Source organism: Scyliorhinus canicula, chromosome 18 (genome assembly GCF_902713615.1).
Source record: "Scyliorhinus canicula chromosome 18, sScyCan1.1, whole genome shotgun sequence".
Lineage (NCBI taxonomy): Eukaryota > Metazoa > Chordata > Chondrichthyes > Carcharhiniformes > Scyliorhinidae > Scyliorhinus > Scyliorhinus canicula.
The window spans coordinates 51,947,784-51,965,425 of NC_052163.1; the positions used below are offsets into that span (position 1 = coordinate 51,947,784).

The 17,642-nt window shown below is 44.9% G+C and overlaps 1 protein-coding gene across 1 annotated transcript in view; it reads right to left on the reverse strand.

Annotated features, from left to right (window-relative positions):
- elac2 (elaC ribonuclease Z 2) overlaps positions 1-17,642 on the reverse strand; it is a 66,939-nt gene that overhangs the window by 35,452 nt on the left and 13,845 nt on the right. Inside the window, exons 5-14 of the mRNA XM_038777039.1 lie at positions 13,579-13,636; positions 13,418-13,486; positions 10,588-10,740; positions 10,133-10,191; positions 9,586-9,644; positions 8,040-8,112; positions 6,162-6,274; positions 5,608-5,706; positions 2,973-3,111; positions 1,916-2,001 (exon numbers count right to left, since the gene is read on the reverse strand). Coding sequence (XP_038632967.1) covers positions 1,916-2,001; positions 2,973-3,111; positions 5,608-5,706; positions 6,162-6,274; positions 8,040-8,112; positions 9,586-9,644; positions 10,133-10,191; positions 10,588-10,740; positions 13,418-13,486; positions 13,579-13,636 — 908 coding nt within the window. The remainder of the gene's footprint in view (positions 1-1,915; positions 2,002-2,972; positions 3,112-5,607; positions 5,707-6,161; positions 6,275-8,039; positions 8,113-9,585; positions 9,645-10,132; positions 10,192-10,587; positions 10,741-13,417; positions 13,487-13,578; positions 13,637-17,642) is intronic.

The window sequence follows — 17,642 nt, forward strand, 5'->3', positions numbered from 1 at the left end:
CAGTACGCTCAGAAGCAGAGAGGGGAGTTGGCGTCCAAATGCCCGAGAGGCCACAATTATCAGGTAGAAAGCTAGACCCACATCCAGGTCTTAGAGCCAAGGCGATGCAGAAACCTTCGTAAAGACAGTTGAATTATCTTCGCTGAACCAGGAAAAGATGGTTCCCAGTATTAATTATCAGCTCTATATTGTGTGGTAACCATAATTCGGATTTGACTTATAGACTTATTTAATTTGGATGTTGTGTGGGGAAAGTTCAGAGATCATAGATATACTTTGGGAACAAGGGGTATGTTCGACATAAATGGTGCATGTATTTAGTGATCAATTATTTGTCGTTGTGTTTGTGTGCATTTGTCTTCTCTTTAATTTAATAAATAGCCTTTAATAATTGTTACATGACAACTGGGCTGGTTTGTCTCACTCGGTCTTCATGAGAGTCCTCACACCATTCTAAAAACAAAACTACACCCCCACGAACTGCTGTTTCAAATTGTGATATCCTTGCAAATACCATCAGCGTGGTCCATAACAGTACAAAGGGTTAATGTGAATGGTTTTTTAAATAAATTTAGAGTCCCCAATTATTTTTTTTTCCAATCCATCTGACCTGCACATCTTTGGGTTGTGGGGGTGAAATCCATGCAGACATGGGGAGAATGTGCAAACTCCACACGGACAGTGAGCCATGGCTGGGATTTGAACCCGGGTCCTCAGCGCCTCAGTCCCAGTGCGAACCACTGCGCCACATGCCGCCCCTTATTGTGAACATTTTTAAAGTACTGTTTCGACTCAGCTGCGATAGTACGTCCAAAGCTAGAGACCACACTTAGGAAGGATGAGTGCCAAAAAGATTTACAAGAATGGTTCTAGCGATGAAGGACTTCAGTTATGTGGATTAACTGCAGAAGCTTGGGCTATTCTCTGAGGAGAAAATAAATTTGAGAGGAGGTTTGATAGGCACGCTCAAAGTCATGAGGGGTCAGGACAGAGTAGGAAGGGAGAAACCTCTCCTATTGGTGAATGAGCGAAGATCCACAGGACACCGACTTGAAGGTAGATAGCAAAAATGTGGTGGGAGGAAAAGTTTGCACAGCATGTGATTAGGATCTGCCCGAGAGTGTGTGGTGGAGGTGGGTTCAGTCATGGCTTTCAAAAAGGGATAATTATCTGAAGGGAGAGGATTTCCAGGTCATAGGGGAGAGGTCGCACCGGCCGAGTTGCTCACGCAAAAAGCCAACACGAAAGGCTGAATGGCCTCCTTCTAGCTGTAACCGGTGATTCTACAAAGTCATTGCAACTAAGACATCAAATTCAGTCGCATTTAACCTTTTGAATCTGAACAAGATACAGGAAGGCAGGAATAAATCGGGGATGTTGTGCAAGCTTGGGGCTGAACAAACCAGCAGAGCACAATGGGGCAAATGGCTTCTTTCTGCTCTACAAATTACATTACAAAGTGTTCACAGCACAGAAAGAGGTTCAACTCATCCATGCCAGTGTTCATTTGATCCAAACAAGTCTTCTGCCACCCTTCTTCACCTAACCCCTTGGCATGATCTCTTATTCATGTGGTGAATGAATTTCATCTCAACTATAGCTATGCTATTTGCCTCATCAAATCCTTGTGGTAGCACCTTCCACTGCTGTCAAGAGGTTTCTCTGGAATGCGGCAGTGGATTTTGAACATGCTTTTCATTTAATTCATGCAAGAGCAGAAATAATCCAACAAAAATTCTATACGATGAATACTACACGGGCACAGAAAGTCACAAAGACAAATGTACAATCATGGAGTGAACAATTCTCTGTGTTTTGAAAGACTACACATTGGTTTTTGATTTTGCTTGAGTTGATGCTGCATCAGTCTCCAAAAGATGGCCACTATAAATATGTCTAACTTACGTGAACTGACCTTTGCCATTCAAATTTGGGCCTCAGCTGGTACTTTAGCAAGCATTCGCCTCGAACAGCTGGCAGATTGAGAGAGGCTTGCTGTTCCTGAAACCAAAAAGAAAGTGAACTCCCGCTACTGATTGGATCTAACTAGTGTAATAAATTAGAATTTATCACTTTCTTTTTAAATGCATACTATCTCCACAATACACCAGTAAGTCATGCCAAAAGCTGGATTTACTCAACTAACAAATAAATTGGCTTCAATCCATTATGCTTGCTCCTTTACCAAAGAGCTGAAAGGTGCCCAAAATGGTGTCTTGCTGATTTTAAAAGCTAAAAGCATTCTCTTCGAAAGGTTAGTTCAGCAGTATATGCTCATGATAAACGGCAACATAACACATACATTCCACATTAAAACACAAAGATATTCTAGAGTATGACGATTGTGCCACGCAATAAGTGGATTTAAGCAAGGCCCCAGAAAGAGTACCAGTATTTTGAATTTCACATTCATCCCATTGTTGATTATGCACTTTTCAGATAACAGCTCTTCTGGCATTGGAGCACACACACCAACTACAATCCCTGCTACTCCCTCAGAGGCCTCTTCAATCAATGTCACATCCCCTGGTGTGTAACTGGTACCATTGTGCTCTTCTTCTGTTGCTTCACTCTGTATTTTTTCAACACTAGCTACATTGCTGCCCCCAGGCGAGCAATCATAGACATGCCCTTGGAACAGGTTTGAGAGGCCCTTAATGGAAATCACAGAAGAAATCGTGAGGGAAAAGGAGTCTTATTCCAGCCAATACTCCAGTGAGGAAACAAGTGGCCAGCTCCTGCTGCTTTCATTCAATTTTCCAGTATAAATATTATGAAACATAAAATGGCTGCTATGAAGAGAAGCAGGTAGATAAGAGAAGCAGGTAGAGAAGTTCTAAGTCAACCCACTCTCCCTCCTCAAATGACACACATACTTCAGGTTTGGTCCCAAAGATCTTGTTTAGGTCATCAAAGGTGAATTTTCCCCTCATACCTCCCCCAGTTCCCAAGACTTTGAATCATGTTCCTACCTTAGTCCGAAAGGTTTTCAGCCGCGGAAAGATCTCTGGGTGAATCAGGTTTAGCTGGATCTGGATTTTGTGGCTGCGGAGGTTATGGACAGTCTCATTGTTTTCATTGAGAATCAGGTGTTCTGTTGTCGGCCCAAACCTGTGAGTGGGGCGAAAGACAAGAGAACGAAAAGACTAAGACAAATTAGCAGGCACAATTAGTAGATTTATGTAGCTACTTGTGACAATAATCTTTATTGTCTCAAATAGGCTTACATTAACACTACAACGAAGTTACTACGAAAATGCCCTAGTCACCACATTCCAGCGTCTGTTCGGGTCCACAGAGAAAATTCAGAATATCCAATTCACTTAACAGCACGTCTTTTGGGACTTGTGGGAGGAAACCGGAGCACCCGGAGGAAACCCATGCAGACACAGGGAGAACGTGCAGACTCCGCACAGAGTGTGACCCAAGGCGGGAATTGAACCTGGGGCCCTGGAGCGGTGAAGCAACAGTGCAACCCACTGTGCTACCGTGCCACCCGAGTTCTATCAAGTTCAAGAAAAATATATTCACAAATCCAAGGTACTGTAAGAATGAAAAGGACTGGAATTTAAGAAACACCTCAAATGTACTCCATATTAAAATAAATCCCTGAGAAATGCAGTGGCCATTCGCTCAGCTGGATGTCAAACAGCAACTGCCAGATGAATCTGATTTTGGTGATATTTGAGGAAAGAATGGTTAGAAGAACTTCTTCCTCTCCTTTGGATGGGTGCAGCCAAACCACTGGAGCAGGAATACAGCACTTACTGAAAAATGACACCTCTTGACAATCCAGCGGTCCCTCAGCACCGCACAAGACACCAGCCTGCTCTTTGCCCAAATCATCACGTCTGCTCTGCCAGACGCCAAGTCCTTGGCTCATAGTAGTCTTTCCATGTCTCTACCCTGCGACAGCCTTTTACTTTGTCAGTAACTTCCTTCCATTTTCAAGCCATCCGTCATCAATATTCTCGTCCTTCCTCTTTTGCCTTGTAATCTACCATCCATAATACCTCTAACAAGTCGACTTCCAAAGATGCGCCTGACTTAGTCGCTCTGCCTGTTCCTAATTGCATTCCCCAAATTTCTTTGTTTGTTCGCTGGCTCGCCTCAGCATTTCAGCAATTTTCTGCCCAACTGGTCCTTTCCATTCTCGTCCAAATGCATATTTCCCAACACGGTGCCCTCTTTCTGCAAGGTCCCAGTCGCACATCCGTAGAGTGACACTCAAAAATCAAGCTCTTTACAAGGACGTTTTATGCAGCTTTGCAGATCGCAACTGTTTTTTCTCACTAAAATCCTGAAGTTAAATTTGGATCCAAAAGTACCGGACTCAGAAAATGAAAGCACCAGTGACCAAGCCAAGCCAACAGATCACAAAGGAATTTCAAATGCATACTTTAAAGCATTCACCAAGGCCCTCATAAGTATTTCCTGAACATTGGGCGGGATTCTCCGTAGCCCGACACCAAAATCAGGAACGGTGATCAATCAGAGAATGAATGGCTTCGGACACTGGAATCAGGGCAGGCGCAGGTTCGCGATGTTCCACCCCCTCCAAATCAGCGTCATCAGGCCGCGTGCAGCCGCAATGTCGTGGGCGCATCATCAGCCAGCCCACCTGCGATGCTCCGTCTCTGATGGGCTGAGTTCCTGACAGCATGGGCCACGTGTGGTCCCAGCAGTCATGATCCTGGCGTGCCGGCTGCAGACAGTGTCCAGCGCCGCCATACTCGGCCGGGATCTGTGCCACTGCCCGGGGGGGGGGGGGGCCTCTGCCAGGGCTGGGGGAGTGGTGGGGGCATGGCCAAGTTTGAGCTGTGGGGTCAAGGTAGGTGGGTACGCTGTCGAGCACGGCTAGCGCCATGTTTTCCAGCGCGACCGGTGGGGGGTGGTAGGCGTGCACAACTATAGTTTGCCAGCCCTGCGCATGCACGGCCCAGGACCCGGCGGGTGTTCCACGCGGTGCCGCCGGTGCTAGCCCCTCACCAGTACAGAAATTGGTGAGGGATTCTCTGTTGGTGACGGTACTTAGCCTCAGAAACGGAGAATCCAAGAAGTCTCAGAGGGCTATATTTGCTTTTCTTTTTATTGCTACATTGAATAACGATCAGTCCTTCATCCCCACACAGCAATTTAAAACACTGTTAGTTATGCCTCAGAAACGGCGAATCCAGCCCATAATTCGGGAGTGAAAATTTCAGAAAGATGACAAACATTAACCTTTAACCTATATGTTTTTAAAATCAATATCAAATTTCACTGAACCATGTTAGTAATTATAACAGAATTATAACACAAATGTAATGAAGTATATGCTGAGCTCTATATGAAGGTATTGGAAAGAGTAACAAGCAGTATGAGACTGCAGTAAATTCAAGGCATCGCCGGTGGATTGCAGAAACTTAGCATTCTCAGCTATTCTGTCCATTACCAGAAATAATTTACTTGGAAAAAGAGAAAACCTCAATCCAAGAAGTCTCGCAGGGCTATATTTGCTTTTCTTTTTATTGCTACATTGAATAATGATCAGTCCTTCATCCCAACACAGCAATTTAAAACACTGTTAGTTATGCCGACAAAGTAAACTTGACAAAATTCAATTACCTCTCCATCCATGCTTTATACACATTATTTGCCAGAACAGACTCGGGCGTCATGTGAACAACCAGTGCAACGGGACTTTCAGATCCTCCCGTTTGATACCTGCAAGAAACATAACTTCAGTAAGACAATATTAAAGGACATTGCTCAGTTTACTAAAGGCACTGCTTAAATATAGCACAGCTTCATTTCCTATTCTAACCTTGCGCTGAGGAAGAATTAAAAGACAATCCATACGTAAAGTGCATCAAGAGGTGCTTTTAGCAGCTACCTAATACTCCTAAGTGAGGCAATTAAGAGAACAGGGGGCATCGATAAATGACAGGGGGCTTTCTGCCCACTCACCTTTTATGAAGGAAGGGAAGTACAATAGGCTAAAGTCACAAGGAAAAAACATGCATTCAGGCTGGTGATCATCTGTCCTACTACTTAGGGTGGAAGAATTCTCAGAAGTCTATGCTACGATTCAACTTTTCAAAAAAAATAGGCGACGTGCTATCTTATTGAGCAATGGATCTGAGAAAAATAAAGGCCAATCCACTCAGTGGATAACTTACCTTTTGAGTTGTTCATTCTCACACATGGAGCCAATAAATTCCGCACTGGGACATTCCAATACCAGAAAAGTGGGCCCTGGGTCATCAGGCGTGCACACATCCTCAGGTCGGACCTGCAGAATATATTAACGGGGCATAATCATCAGGAAACTTGCAACCACTAAAAAGCAACAAAGCAACAAAAGCACTGCCGTCTCACAGCGCCAGGGACCCAACAAAACTTGCAACCACTAAAAAGCAACAAAGCAACAAAAGCACTGCTGTCTCACAGCACCAGGGACCTGGATTCAATTACGGCCTCGGATGACTGTCTGTGTGGAGTTTGCAAATCTCCCAGTGTCTGCGTGGGTTTCCTCCCACAGTCCAAAGATATGCAGGTTAGGTGGATTGGTCATGCTACATAGCCCCTTGCTGTCCAAGTGGTGGAGGGAGGCCTTGGTGTGGTGTTCTTGCAGAGGTTTGGTGCAGACCTGATGGGTCGAAGATGATTGATGAAGGAAAGGCAGTGGATGTTGGCTACATGGACTGCGGTAAAGCCTTTGACAAAGTCCCCCATGGCAGACTGGCACAAAAGCTGAAGCCACACGGGATCAGAGGGGAACTGGCAAGGTGGATACAGAACTGACTTGGTCATAGAAGACAGAGGGTAGCGGTGGAAGGGTGCTTTACTGAATTAAAGGTTGTGACTGGAGGTGTTCCGCAGGGATCAGTTCTGGGACCTTTGTTGTTAATGGTATATATAAATGATTTGGAGGAAAATGTAGCTGGTCTGATTAATACATTTGTAGACAACATAGATCGGTGAAAATGCAGATAGTGAAGAGGATACAGCAAGATATAGACCGATTGGAGGCTAGAGCGGAGAAAAAGCAGATGGAGTTTAATCCCAACACACGGGAGGTAATGAAGTTTGGAAGATCTAATATAGGTGGAAATTGTACAATAAATGGCAGAACCCGGAGGATCACTGAAACTGGCAACACAGGTGGACAGTCAAGAAGGCATACGACATGCTTGCCTTCAACGGTTGGGACATTTGAGTCTAAAAATTGGCAAGTTATGCTGTAGCTGTACAGAACCTTTAGGCTACATTTGGAATATTGCATACAATTCTGGTCACCACACTACCTAGAAGGATGTGGATGCTTTGGAGAGGGTATAGAAGAGGTTTATTCGGTTGTTGCCGGGTCTGGAGGGTATTAACTATGAGGAGAGGTTGGATAAACTTGGATTGTTTTCACTGGAACAAGGGAGGTTGAGGTTTACAAAATTATGAGTGGCAGGGACAGAGAGGATCGTCAGATCCAGCGTGGGAAAATCAATTACTAGGGGACATAGGTTTAAGGTGCGAGGGGGGAAAGCTCAGAGATGTGCGAGGCAAATTTGTTTTATACAAAGGGTGGCAAGTGCCTGCAACGCGCTGCCAGGGCAGGTGATGGAAGCAGATACAATAGCAATGTTTAAGAGACATCTTGATAAATACATGAACAGGATGGGAATAAAGAGATATGGACACCTGGAAGTGTAGAAGGTTTTAGTTTGGACAAGCATCACGATCAGCACAGGCTTGGGCATGTTCCTGCGCTGTTCTTTGAATCACGTACGATTTGCACCAATGCGGCAACTTTACCAATATAACACAATCTAAGCTAATAAAAGAAAGTCATCTGCAATGAAAGTGGTTTTACTGGAAATAGTAAAAAAAAAATCCTGAAGCAATGACAATTGGAGGCAGAACATTTGATTAGTGTTGCTTGCCCTCTGACTCCCCTAAACTTGCAACACTGCTGGATACTGTGTGGTCTTCCCGCACAAGGACTGTGCAGACAGCTTTCGTGAATCCAATACGATGTCAAAGTCTGAAGAAATATGACAAACCTCCTTGCCTTCAAATGTTACACTCTTTCCACTTTTCAAAGTGGCAACAATTGGCCCGATGGCCGAGGTCCCCCTGAAACACAGAAGTAAAGATAAGCGTATACACCATCATCAAAGACAGTAAAGGAGTCCATAAAACTACCCATGGGTAAACAAGGAGCTCCCAAAACTGAAATGTTAGCAAAACTCTAACCCCCTTTCCGCTCTGATATAACTGAAGATAATGACATTAGTACATTAGAAGGCAGGTAATCGCCTCCCTTCCACAGTGTGAATCTCAAAGAGTGATGTGAATTATTCAGCTTGTACATTCGAGGAATGTGGACTTTGACAGTTAAGCTAGCATTTGGTCCCCATCCCTAATTGCCCTCAGGAAGGTGAGTGGTGAGCCACCTTCCTGACCGCAGCAATCCATGCGGTGTTGGGTACACCCTCACACTGCACGCCCGGTTAAAGAGGTCGTCCCAAGATTTTGATCCAGCGACAGTGAAGGAACAGTAATATGTTCCAAAGTCAGGTTGGCGAGTTGACGAGTGGCCTGAACTTTTTCGTTTTGTGGTGCAAAATCCATTTGAAAGGAGAAATCCTGCACCCAGAGTCCTCCCTTTCGATTGTCTAAGCCAGGCTCCAATGAATTAAAGGATCTGTGGTGGAACTACTTAAGCTTTTGCACATGAGAAAGTAAATAAGCAAACAAAATGTTTGATTTCACATTGTGTCTGAATTTTAGAAAATACGCTCAAATGGCCTTTAAAATGATTGACCTTTTGGGGAGGGGTCGATGGTGATTTGCACTGAAACATAGTTAGATCTACTTTTAAAGAGGGCAGCATGTGGCACAGCGGTTTGCACTGGGACTACGGCGCCGAGGACCAGGGTTCGAATCCTGGCCCTGGCCCTGGCCCACTGTCCATGTGGAGTTTGTACATTCTCCCCATGTCTGCGTGGGTTTCACCCCCACAACCCAAAGATGTGCAGGTTAGGTGGACTGGCCATGCAAAATTGCCCCCTAGTTGGAAAAAAATAATTGGGTACTGTAAATTTATGCTGTAAAAAATCTACTTTTAAAGATCACCATTATGTGTAGCTCAGAAATTAATGGATTCCCAATTCTAACAATACATGACCGTATAAAATAAAATAGTGTAAATAAACAGCCCCTGACTCATTGATGATTAAAGTTTCAGGTGGGATTCTTCATCGGAAAGTGATGAACTTCCTGACATGATAGTCATTACAAATATGCAAAGAACTTATTTTGGAGAGTTCTGATTAGTCGATACAAAGGGGCATCCTATCTTTCAGACTGGGGGCTGGGGGTGACGGCGTGGGATGCTGGTGTTCTGGGTCCCATCCAAAGGGTGCGCTGCTTTTTCCCTTCCGATTTTGACTAATTTTGTGCATCTCCTCAGTGTCTTATATTTCGAGAGGTCAGAATGCATCTTCCTACTCTGGTTAAACAGTCCACTCTCGTGGCAACCATCTCCTTCAGTATTCCAGGGGTTCAATAGAAGAGGATTTTGAAGATTAGAGCCCTGTTACTTACACGGGTAAACCGAGCTCCTTAGCCTTCATGACGAGGAAGTTTCCTTTCTTAGGATGAAGCTGCAAGTGAACGTAGTTTAATTATAATAACTCAGTAAAGAGTTGTCCGAGCTCGAACGGATTGTCACCCTAATACCAGTCCTGTAGAACCGCAGGACGATACATTACACCAAAAAACGAAGCCAATAAGCCACCGCGCTTCATGGAAAAGAGCTATCCATTCAAGCCCGCTCACGTGTCCTCCCTTAATCATGTCCCTGCAAAACTTAACCCTTCCAAGTATTTCACAAATTTGCTTTTGAAAGTAATTACTGAATGTGTCCACCAGCCTTCAGGCAGTGCACTCTAGACCACAAGTCACGGTGTTAAAATGTCTGACTGCCTCTATCGCCAATCACCCACAATCGGCTCTTGAACATTCTGCCACTGCAAACAGTGCCTTTATTCTACAAAATCCTTCACGATTTTTTAAAAACGCCTCCAAAGGAGAACTGCAGCATTTCCAATCTCGTCATGTAATTGTTACCATGCAGCTGAAAAACACCTACCTTGCAGACAAAAGCCACCACCAGGGAAGGGTCTCTCGTTGGTATTTTTGGACTTCTCTCTTTAAAAAAAAAAGGGAGGATAATGTCAATAAAAACATCTTTTTTATTGAAAATAACCTAACCTCTGGAATCTAACCTCTCCAACTCAACTTAACAACGGCCATTGCTGCTGTTACACATGCAAGCAGTGTGCGAAGTGACAATTCTGCCCCATCTCAATCGTTTCCCCCCCCACCCCTCCCTCGCCCCGAGTTCCCATCGGAAAATGTTCTCTTTTCCGTTTGACTACCTGACTCCACTCAACACAGACCAATACTAAATTATTTACATTCACAGTAACACGTTGGCTAGTCAATCGGCATACAATCAGCCAGGCAAAGACACACAGAAGAATGAGCAGCAGCACAAATGGAAGGAGCTTAAGGTTTATTAAAGGATCTCAAAAAGCCTTTTACCTGGCTTTTCCTTCAGGTTTTCCTGTAGGCGACCTTCACAATTCTCCAGTTTCTGTTTTCCAGATTTTGGTGAACGGGGCCATTCGGGGTTGGTTTTGCCAAGTGAACCATCTGGACTATCTGCCCCTCGACTCTCCTTAGAGTCCAGTTTGGCTGTAAACCCAATATTACACGGTGATATATTCAAACAATCTCTTCACAACACCCACCACCATGTCCCCAACTCCTTCGACAAAACATCTCAAGCTATAATAGGTTAGCAGTGACACACAGGGAACAACAAAACTGCACATTTACCCATGTTCCACACATTCTTCTGATGGCGAACATTCGTCCCCCAACAACCCCCCACCCACCCCCATCGAAAAAAGCAAATTGACAGTTTTATAACTTTTTTATTTTCGATCTATGTGAAATGGTTTGAAAGTATCACTGAATCTAAACTGTAGTAAACTTCAAGAATAAAAGTCAACCTGACAGCACATTTAAGCTTGAAGAGCAGTAGCAGAGAGAGGTACTTTCTCACAGAAACACGCAACTCTTAGTGTCACTCTGCCTACAGTTGCAAATAGATTCACTGGATCCTTCAACACACACCCCCAACGGGAACCATGTCAAGGGTTTATTTGGCCATCTCTCCTCCCAGCTCTCTCCAGAAATGTGCGAGCATAGAATGTAATGCGAGGCAAGCAGAAAAGACAAGGTGTAAAATTTGACAAGCGTATAGCGGGCTGTTTCTCAATGCCTGCAGAGCCAAAACCACCCTGCTATCTAATGGGATTTGCCCCAGGGTTTTTTGGCCTCCGTTGGGAATGGCCCACCGAGGCCACATTTATCTCTTTTCCTGCACAAAGAAGCTCAGCTAGTCCATGCAGGAAAATGGCTTGCGGATCAGAGCACCATTTTTAAATGTCACCCCAATCTTTCAATCCCCTCCCACTCCTCTGTGCATCCTCTGGACCTCCCCACTGCCCCAACTTACCTTTAGGGGTCTCCTAGAGCCCCCCTTGCCCCATTTATGGGTAGGGCACCCCCAGGGCACCTTCACCAGGGTTCCAAAGGCTGCAATGCAGATGTTCACTGATTGGGGTGAGCTCCGGTGATCCTTTGCTTCCTCTGCAATGGGGCAGCGCTTCTGAGAAGTGCCAACACCTGGTGGGCTCCTGATTAAGCTTGACCCTTGATGATACAGCTGGAGTATGAGGGTGTCCAGAGGGGTGACTGGTGCGGGCTCCCAGATGACCAGAGGTCTTTTGAGCATTTAAAGGACACAGGCAGCACTCAGCAGTGTGAGCATCCCCTGTAAGTAGCACCAAAGGGGTGCATTTAAAAGACAGGTTGCAGCAATGGTGGTCTTAGCCAGGCCACTGCGATCCAAAGGGGCTACCCCAAGATCACGGACGTGGTACAAAGTCACGACCCGCTACTCCCCCCAGCTCGGGCAGCCATTTCCCAGCAAGTCCGACACTTTTCAACAATTTTTTTAGCCTCCTGCTCCCCCTCCGCCACCATGGCGCCTAGTCCACATCTGTAAATACTTGTAGTAATTCACACCAACCAGACATCCACCCGAGTGTCCAACCCGCTAATCACATTTAAATGAACGCAAATGCCGGTTTTGCATGCCGCCGCCGGCGTGGGGCGCAAACCTCATTATCTCCACCAGTGAGATATTGGAGCATGGCGCCCAAATCGGCGCCAGACGTAGGCCTCGGCTTTGGTCCAACGCCCGATTCTCCGCCCAATCGCTGTTCGCATTTGTGGTGTCGTGAGGCCGAGAATCTCGCCCAGTGTCGAGTCGAGTCCAGAAGGCTGTGAAGAGCCTCCATGAAAAGGTGAGATACCGTTTCCCTGAACCCGTGTTGTAGTTCACTAGAACAGTGGTGGACAAGATAGCACATAGAAATTTGACACCAATACATTGACACATTTGTTTCACTGCCCCACGCAAACAATTAGTATTCTATTTTATTGAGAACATGCTTTGTTAGTTCCTGCACTCTTTGGACTTGTAAGACTTTTCCATCTCTTTCAGCTTCAACTGCACTACTTTATACCATTAGCAGAATGCATCTGTTGCCCGTCCTTCCCAACTGCAACTTTTCAGGAGCTGCCTTGTCCTATTATTTGCCTAGTTTGCTATCATCCAGCGGTTTAGCCAGTTCACATTGAGATTGAGTCCAATTAAAAACAACACCATTCCCAATACTAATTTCAGGAGAACACACTGTACTTATTCCCCTCTTCCACCCAATGCAATAATTAGCAACACATGCCCTTCCTTCCGCTGATTATTTATCCATACCCAGGGTTTACTCCGCCTCACGGCACCGAGATTAACTAACCACTGCTCCTTCAGAGGTAGGTAGATTCACGTTAGCTGAGGGAATCGAAACAAAAGTCGTGATAGGCGAGAATGCGGAATTAGAAACACAAACAGATCAGCCACGATCTTAATGAATGGCAGAAGAGGCTCCAAGGGCCGAGTGGCCTACTTCCGCTCCTGTGCATGCCGCATGCACCTGTTGAGAGGAATTCTGTCATCCCTTTTCCTAAAGTCTAGTTACAGCATGCTGTTGGGATTACTATTGCCCACTCGGTGTCCTTTCCTCAAAAGCCCAGGAAATTGTTCAGGAAACTCAAAATTGATCAGCACAAACCTCAAAGCATTCAGGTGGTACCTCAGCTGTATCACTGGCAGCTGCCAGTAAATTGCAAATCTCTTCCCCTCAAAAGCGGAGCCCAGGTTACAAGGTCTGAAGGGAACCAGCAGGAAACACGTCAACATTCTTCACAAACAAGGACGTGGGGTAGGATAAATGACACTTACCAAATATGGGCACCTGATGCACGGTCATAGTATCATCAGTATATTCTGGGTCTGTGAAAGGACGCACAGCTGGCAATGAAGGAATGCATTTCATAATTAGTCAAACGGATTCATTCAGATACAATGTCCCGGTAATTCAAACATAAATCCACAGGTCCTACCTAAATCCAGTCCTTGTAGGGGGCCAGAGAATGTTCTAATTGCAGCCAAGTATTTATCCTTTGAAAGAAACAACAAAATTGGTGTTAACTGATTAATATATGATTTCCAACTCAGCTGCTAAGGAACTTCATATCTTGATGACTTGTGACTTGGTAATTCATGAATTTAAATCTTTTAGGACCAGACTTCTGTTTACAGGCACAAGGCCCCAAAATCTGGCACCATCAAGACTAGGACCATGCCAGATTTTGGATATTCTTGGATCAAGTAATCTATCAAACGAGGGCAAGACACCATCATTACCGGCAAAATGCAACCTAATTTCTTGTTGGTTTTACACCTTGGACCAGAAGGATTTCAGTCCCCTCCCCAAGTCTGACCGAGTCGGTTAATGGACCATCGGATGCAGCTCGATGACTGCTATGTGCAACGGTTACACAGAAAAGGTTGTCCGTGGAACGGCAGAATTAAGCAAAAATTTGGTTTCTGTTTTTTCAGCTCCCAGGTGGATTGAGGCTGGGGCACTGTTACTGCCCTCATAGCTAGGCGAGTGTGTTCACATATCATTGTCTGCAACCTGATCTGACCGTCCCATTTGTAGGTGTTACATCATAGCAGAAGGACGCCATACAGCCCAACGAGTCTGCACGAGCCCTTGGAAAGAGCACTCTACTTAAGCCCACGCCTCCACCCCATCCCTGTAACCCTACCTAACTTGGACACTAAGGGGCAATTTAGCATGGCCAATCCATCTAACCTGCACATCTTTGGACAGTGAGAGGAAACCCATGCAGACACAGGGAGAAAGTGAAAACTCCACACAGTCACCAGAGGCCTGAATTGAACCCGGGACCCTGAAGCTGTGAGGCAGCAATGCTACCCACTGTGCCACCGTGCCGCCCACGTTATGATACCAGGCTAGACCCCAACATTTGTTAGGATACCGGACGAGAACACAAAACAATTTTTAATTTGTAAAGAGAAAGGGACATTGCACCCCAGGAGTGATGACTCTGACTAATGGATATATTTCATGTTACAACAAACTTTAATTTAAACACAGAATTAAACACATAAACATCAGCTTTACAATTATCAGTTGAAAAGTTAAATAAAAGGAAAACATTGAACTTGATATCTACATCTGCCATGAATTCCAATTACGAAAATACCAATTATAAGTTAACAAAACAGGTTACTTGCTTATCCATGCAGATCTTTGGAGACCCTTTCAGGAACCACCTGAAAATCCGTGTGTCTTGCCAGACCCTTCTGCAAACAGCATTTGACAAAACTGTAAACTACAGACAGACCTAACTCCTCCCATCAATTATATAATCTGTATCCCACCAAGATGTCCCAGCACCTGCTTAGCTAAGACTAAATAATCCCCTCATAAACTATCTACTCTCCAGGGAATCTCCAACAATCAAAGCAATATTCCATTAGCCATCTCTCTGTAAACAAGTAAATGGTTAAAATCAATTATTACCTCACCCTTTATGACTCCGTAATTACAGTGTTAGTAGACACACTGCCTACATGTATTTTAAACCAGGGTTTTTAATAACATTGCTGCAGCAACTAGAAAATATAACATGTAACATTTTCCACAAACATCACAGCGTGATTTCATAAATTTCCCCGACTCTCTTGGCGTCAGTGCACCAGTTTTGTACACAGCACGCTTATGGAGACATTCTCAAACTAAATTTAAACAATGATACCAGAACAAGAGGTGTACAACCACAGGCAACCTTGATCACATTGTTGAGGGAAAACCATCAACCAAGGAATAACAGCAGAGGGCAGCACTCATTCCCCTTCTCAAAAAAGTCGAGTTTTCGGACAGCTAGATTTTGAACTTGTGTGTTGAACAGTTTAATACCCAAAAATGAAGCTCTGTTCAAAAACTCAAAAGGACCAAAGCAGTGTACATTTCAGGCCCAGGCTCTCATCTCCCTAGTTAAAGATACAACCTCACTTATTCTGGGTCAGCAATTACAGGACAAACAGGCGATTAATGAAGGAAACAGCAAAGTAAAGCGAGCTGTTATCAGCATTAATCTGAAAACTGCTTGTAGATAATGACCATGGGATTCCATGTAAAAACAAGGCTAGAAAAAAAGTTATGTAGTACGACATAGTTAAAACAGGTCACATGATAATCCAAATGACAAACGCTGTACTGCAGACATTCAGAAACAGAAGCATCTAGAAATTACCAACTTGACCAAGGCGATGTTGACAGAGGGTAAGCCTGAACAACACTCGAACATACCTTTCGATTATCAGAGGTGAGCTGGCAAGGTGGATACAGAATTGGCTCGGTCATAGAAGGCAGAGGGTAGTAGTGGAAGGGTGCAGTTCTTTTTTTTTAAATTTAGATTACCCAATTATTTTTTCCAATTAAGGGGCAATTTAGCCTGGCCAATCCACCTACTCTGCACATTTTTGGGTTGTGGGGCGAAACCCACGCAGACATGGGGAGAATGTGCAAACTCCACACGGACAGTGACCCAGAGTCGGGATCGAACCTGGGACCTCAGCGCTGTGAAGCGGTTGTGCTAACCACTAGGCCACCGTGCTGCCCGAAGGGTGCATTTCTGAATGGTGGGCTGTGACTAGTGCCGTTCCTCAGGGATCAGTGCTGGGACCCTTGCTGTTTTTCAATATACATATATAAATCATTTGGAAGAAAATATAACTGGTTGATTCGTAAGTTTGCGGACGACACAAAGGTTGGTGGAATTGCGGATCGTGATGAGGACCGTCAGAGGATACAGCAGGATATAAATTGGTTGGAGACTTGGGCGGAGAGATGGCAGATGGAGTTTAATCCGGACAAACACAAGTCAATGCATTTTGGAAGGTCTCGTACAGATGGAAAATATACAGTAAATGGCAGAACACTTAATAGTATTGATAAGCAGAGGGATCTTGGTATACAGATACACAGTCACTGAAAGTGGCAAAGGTGGTCAAGGTAGTCAAGAAGGCATATGGCATGCTTGCCTTCATCAGCCAGGGCACGGAGTTTAAAAGTTGGCACCTCATGTTGCAGCTTTATAAAACCTTAGTTAGGCCGCAGATGTATATAGTGTTCAGTTCTGGTCGCCACACTACCAGAAGGATGTGGAGGCTTTGGAGAGAATACAGAAGAGGTTTACCAGTCTGTTCCCTGGTATGGAGGCCAGTAGCTATGAGGAGAGGTTGGATAAACTTGGTTTGATCTCACTGGAACGTCGGAGGTTGAGGGGCAACCTGATAGAAGTCTACAAGATTAAGAGGGGCATGGACTGGGTGGATAGTCAGAAGCTATTTCCCAGGGTTCAAGAGTCAATTACTAGGGGGCATAGGTTTAAGATGTGAAGGTCAAGGTTTAAAGGAGATGAACGAGGCAAAATCATTTTACAGTGTGTGTGGTGGGAGCCTGGAACTCGCTGCCGGGAGAGGTAGTGGAAGCAGATACGATAGTGACTTTTAAGAGGCGTCTTGGCAAATACATGAATAGGATGGGAAGAGGGATATGGTCCCCAGAAGGGTAGGGGATTTTAAAGAACAAAGAACAATACAGCACAGGAACAGGCCCTTCGGCCCTCCAAGCCTGTAACAGTCATGATACCAACCTTTGCCAAAACCCTCAGCGCTTCCTTATATCCCTCTATACCCATCCTTTCCATGTTTGTCAAGATGCCTTTTCAACGCCATTAATGTATCTGCTTCCACAACCTCCCCTGGTAACCCGTTCCAGGCACTCACCACCCTCTGTGTAAAAAAACCTGCCTCGCACACCTCCTCTAAATTTTGCCCACAGACCTTAAACCTATGCTCCCTGGTGACTGACCGCTCCACCCTGGAAAAGAATGCCTGCCCATCTACTCTATCCATGCCCCTCATAATCTTGTAGACATCTATCAGGTCACCCCCTCAACCTCAGTCTTTCTAATGAAAACACACCGAGTCTATTCAGCCTCTCCACATAGCTAACACCCTGATAAACCTCCTCTGCAAAGCCTCCACATCCTTCTGTAGTGTGGCAAGTTCAGATGAGCAGCATGGT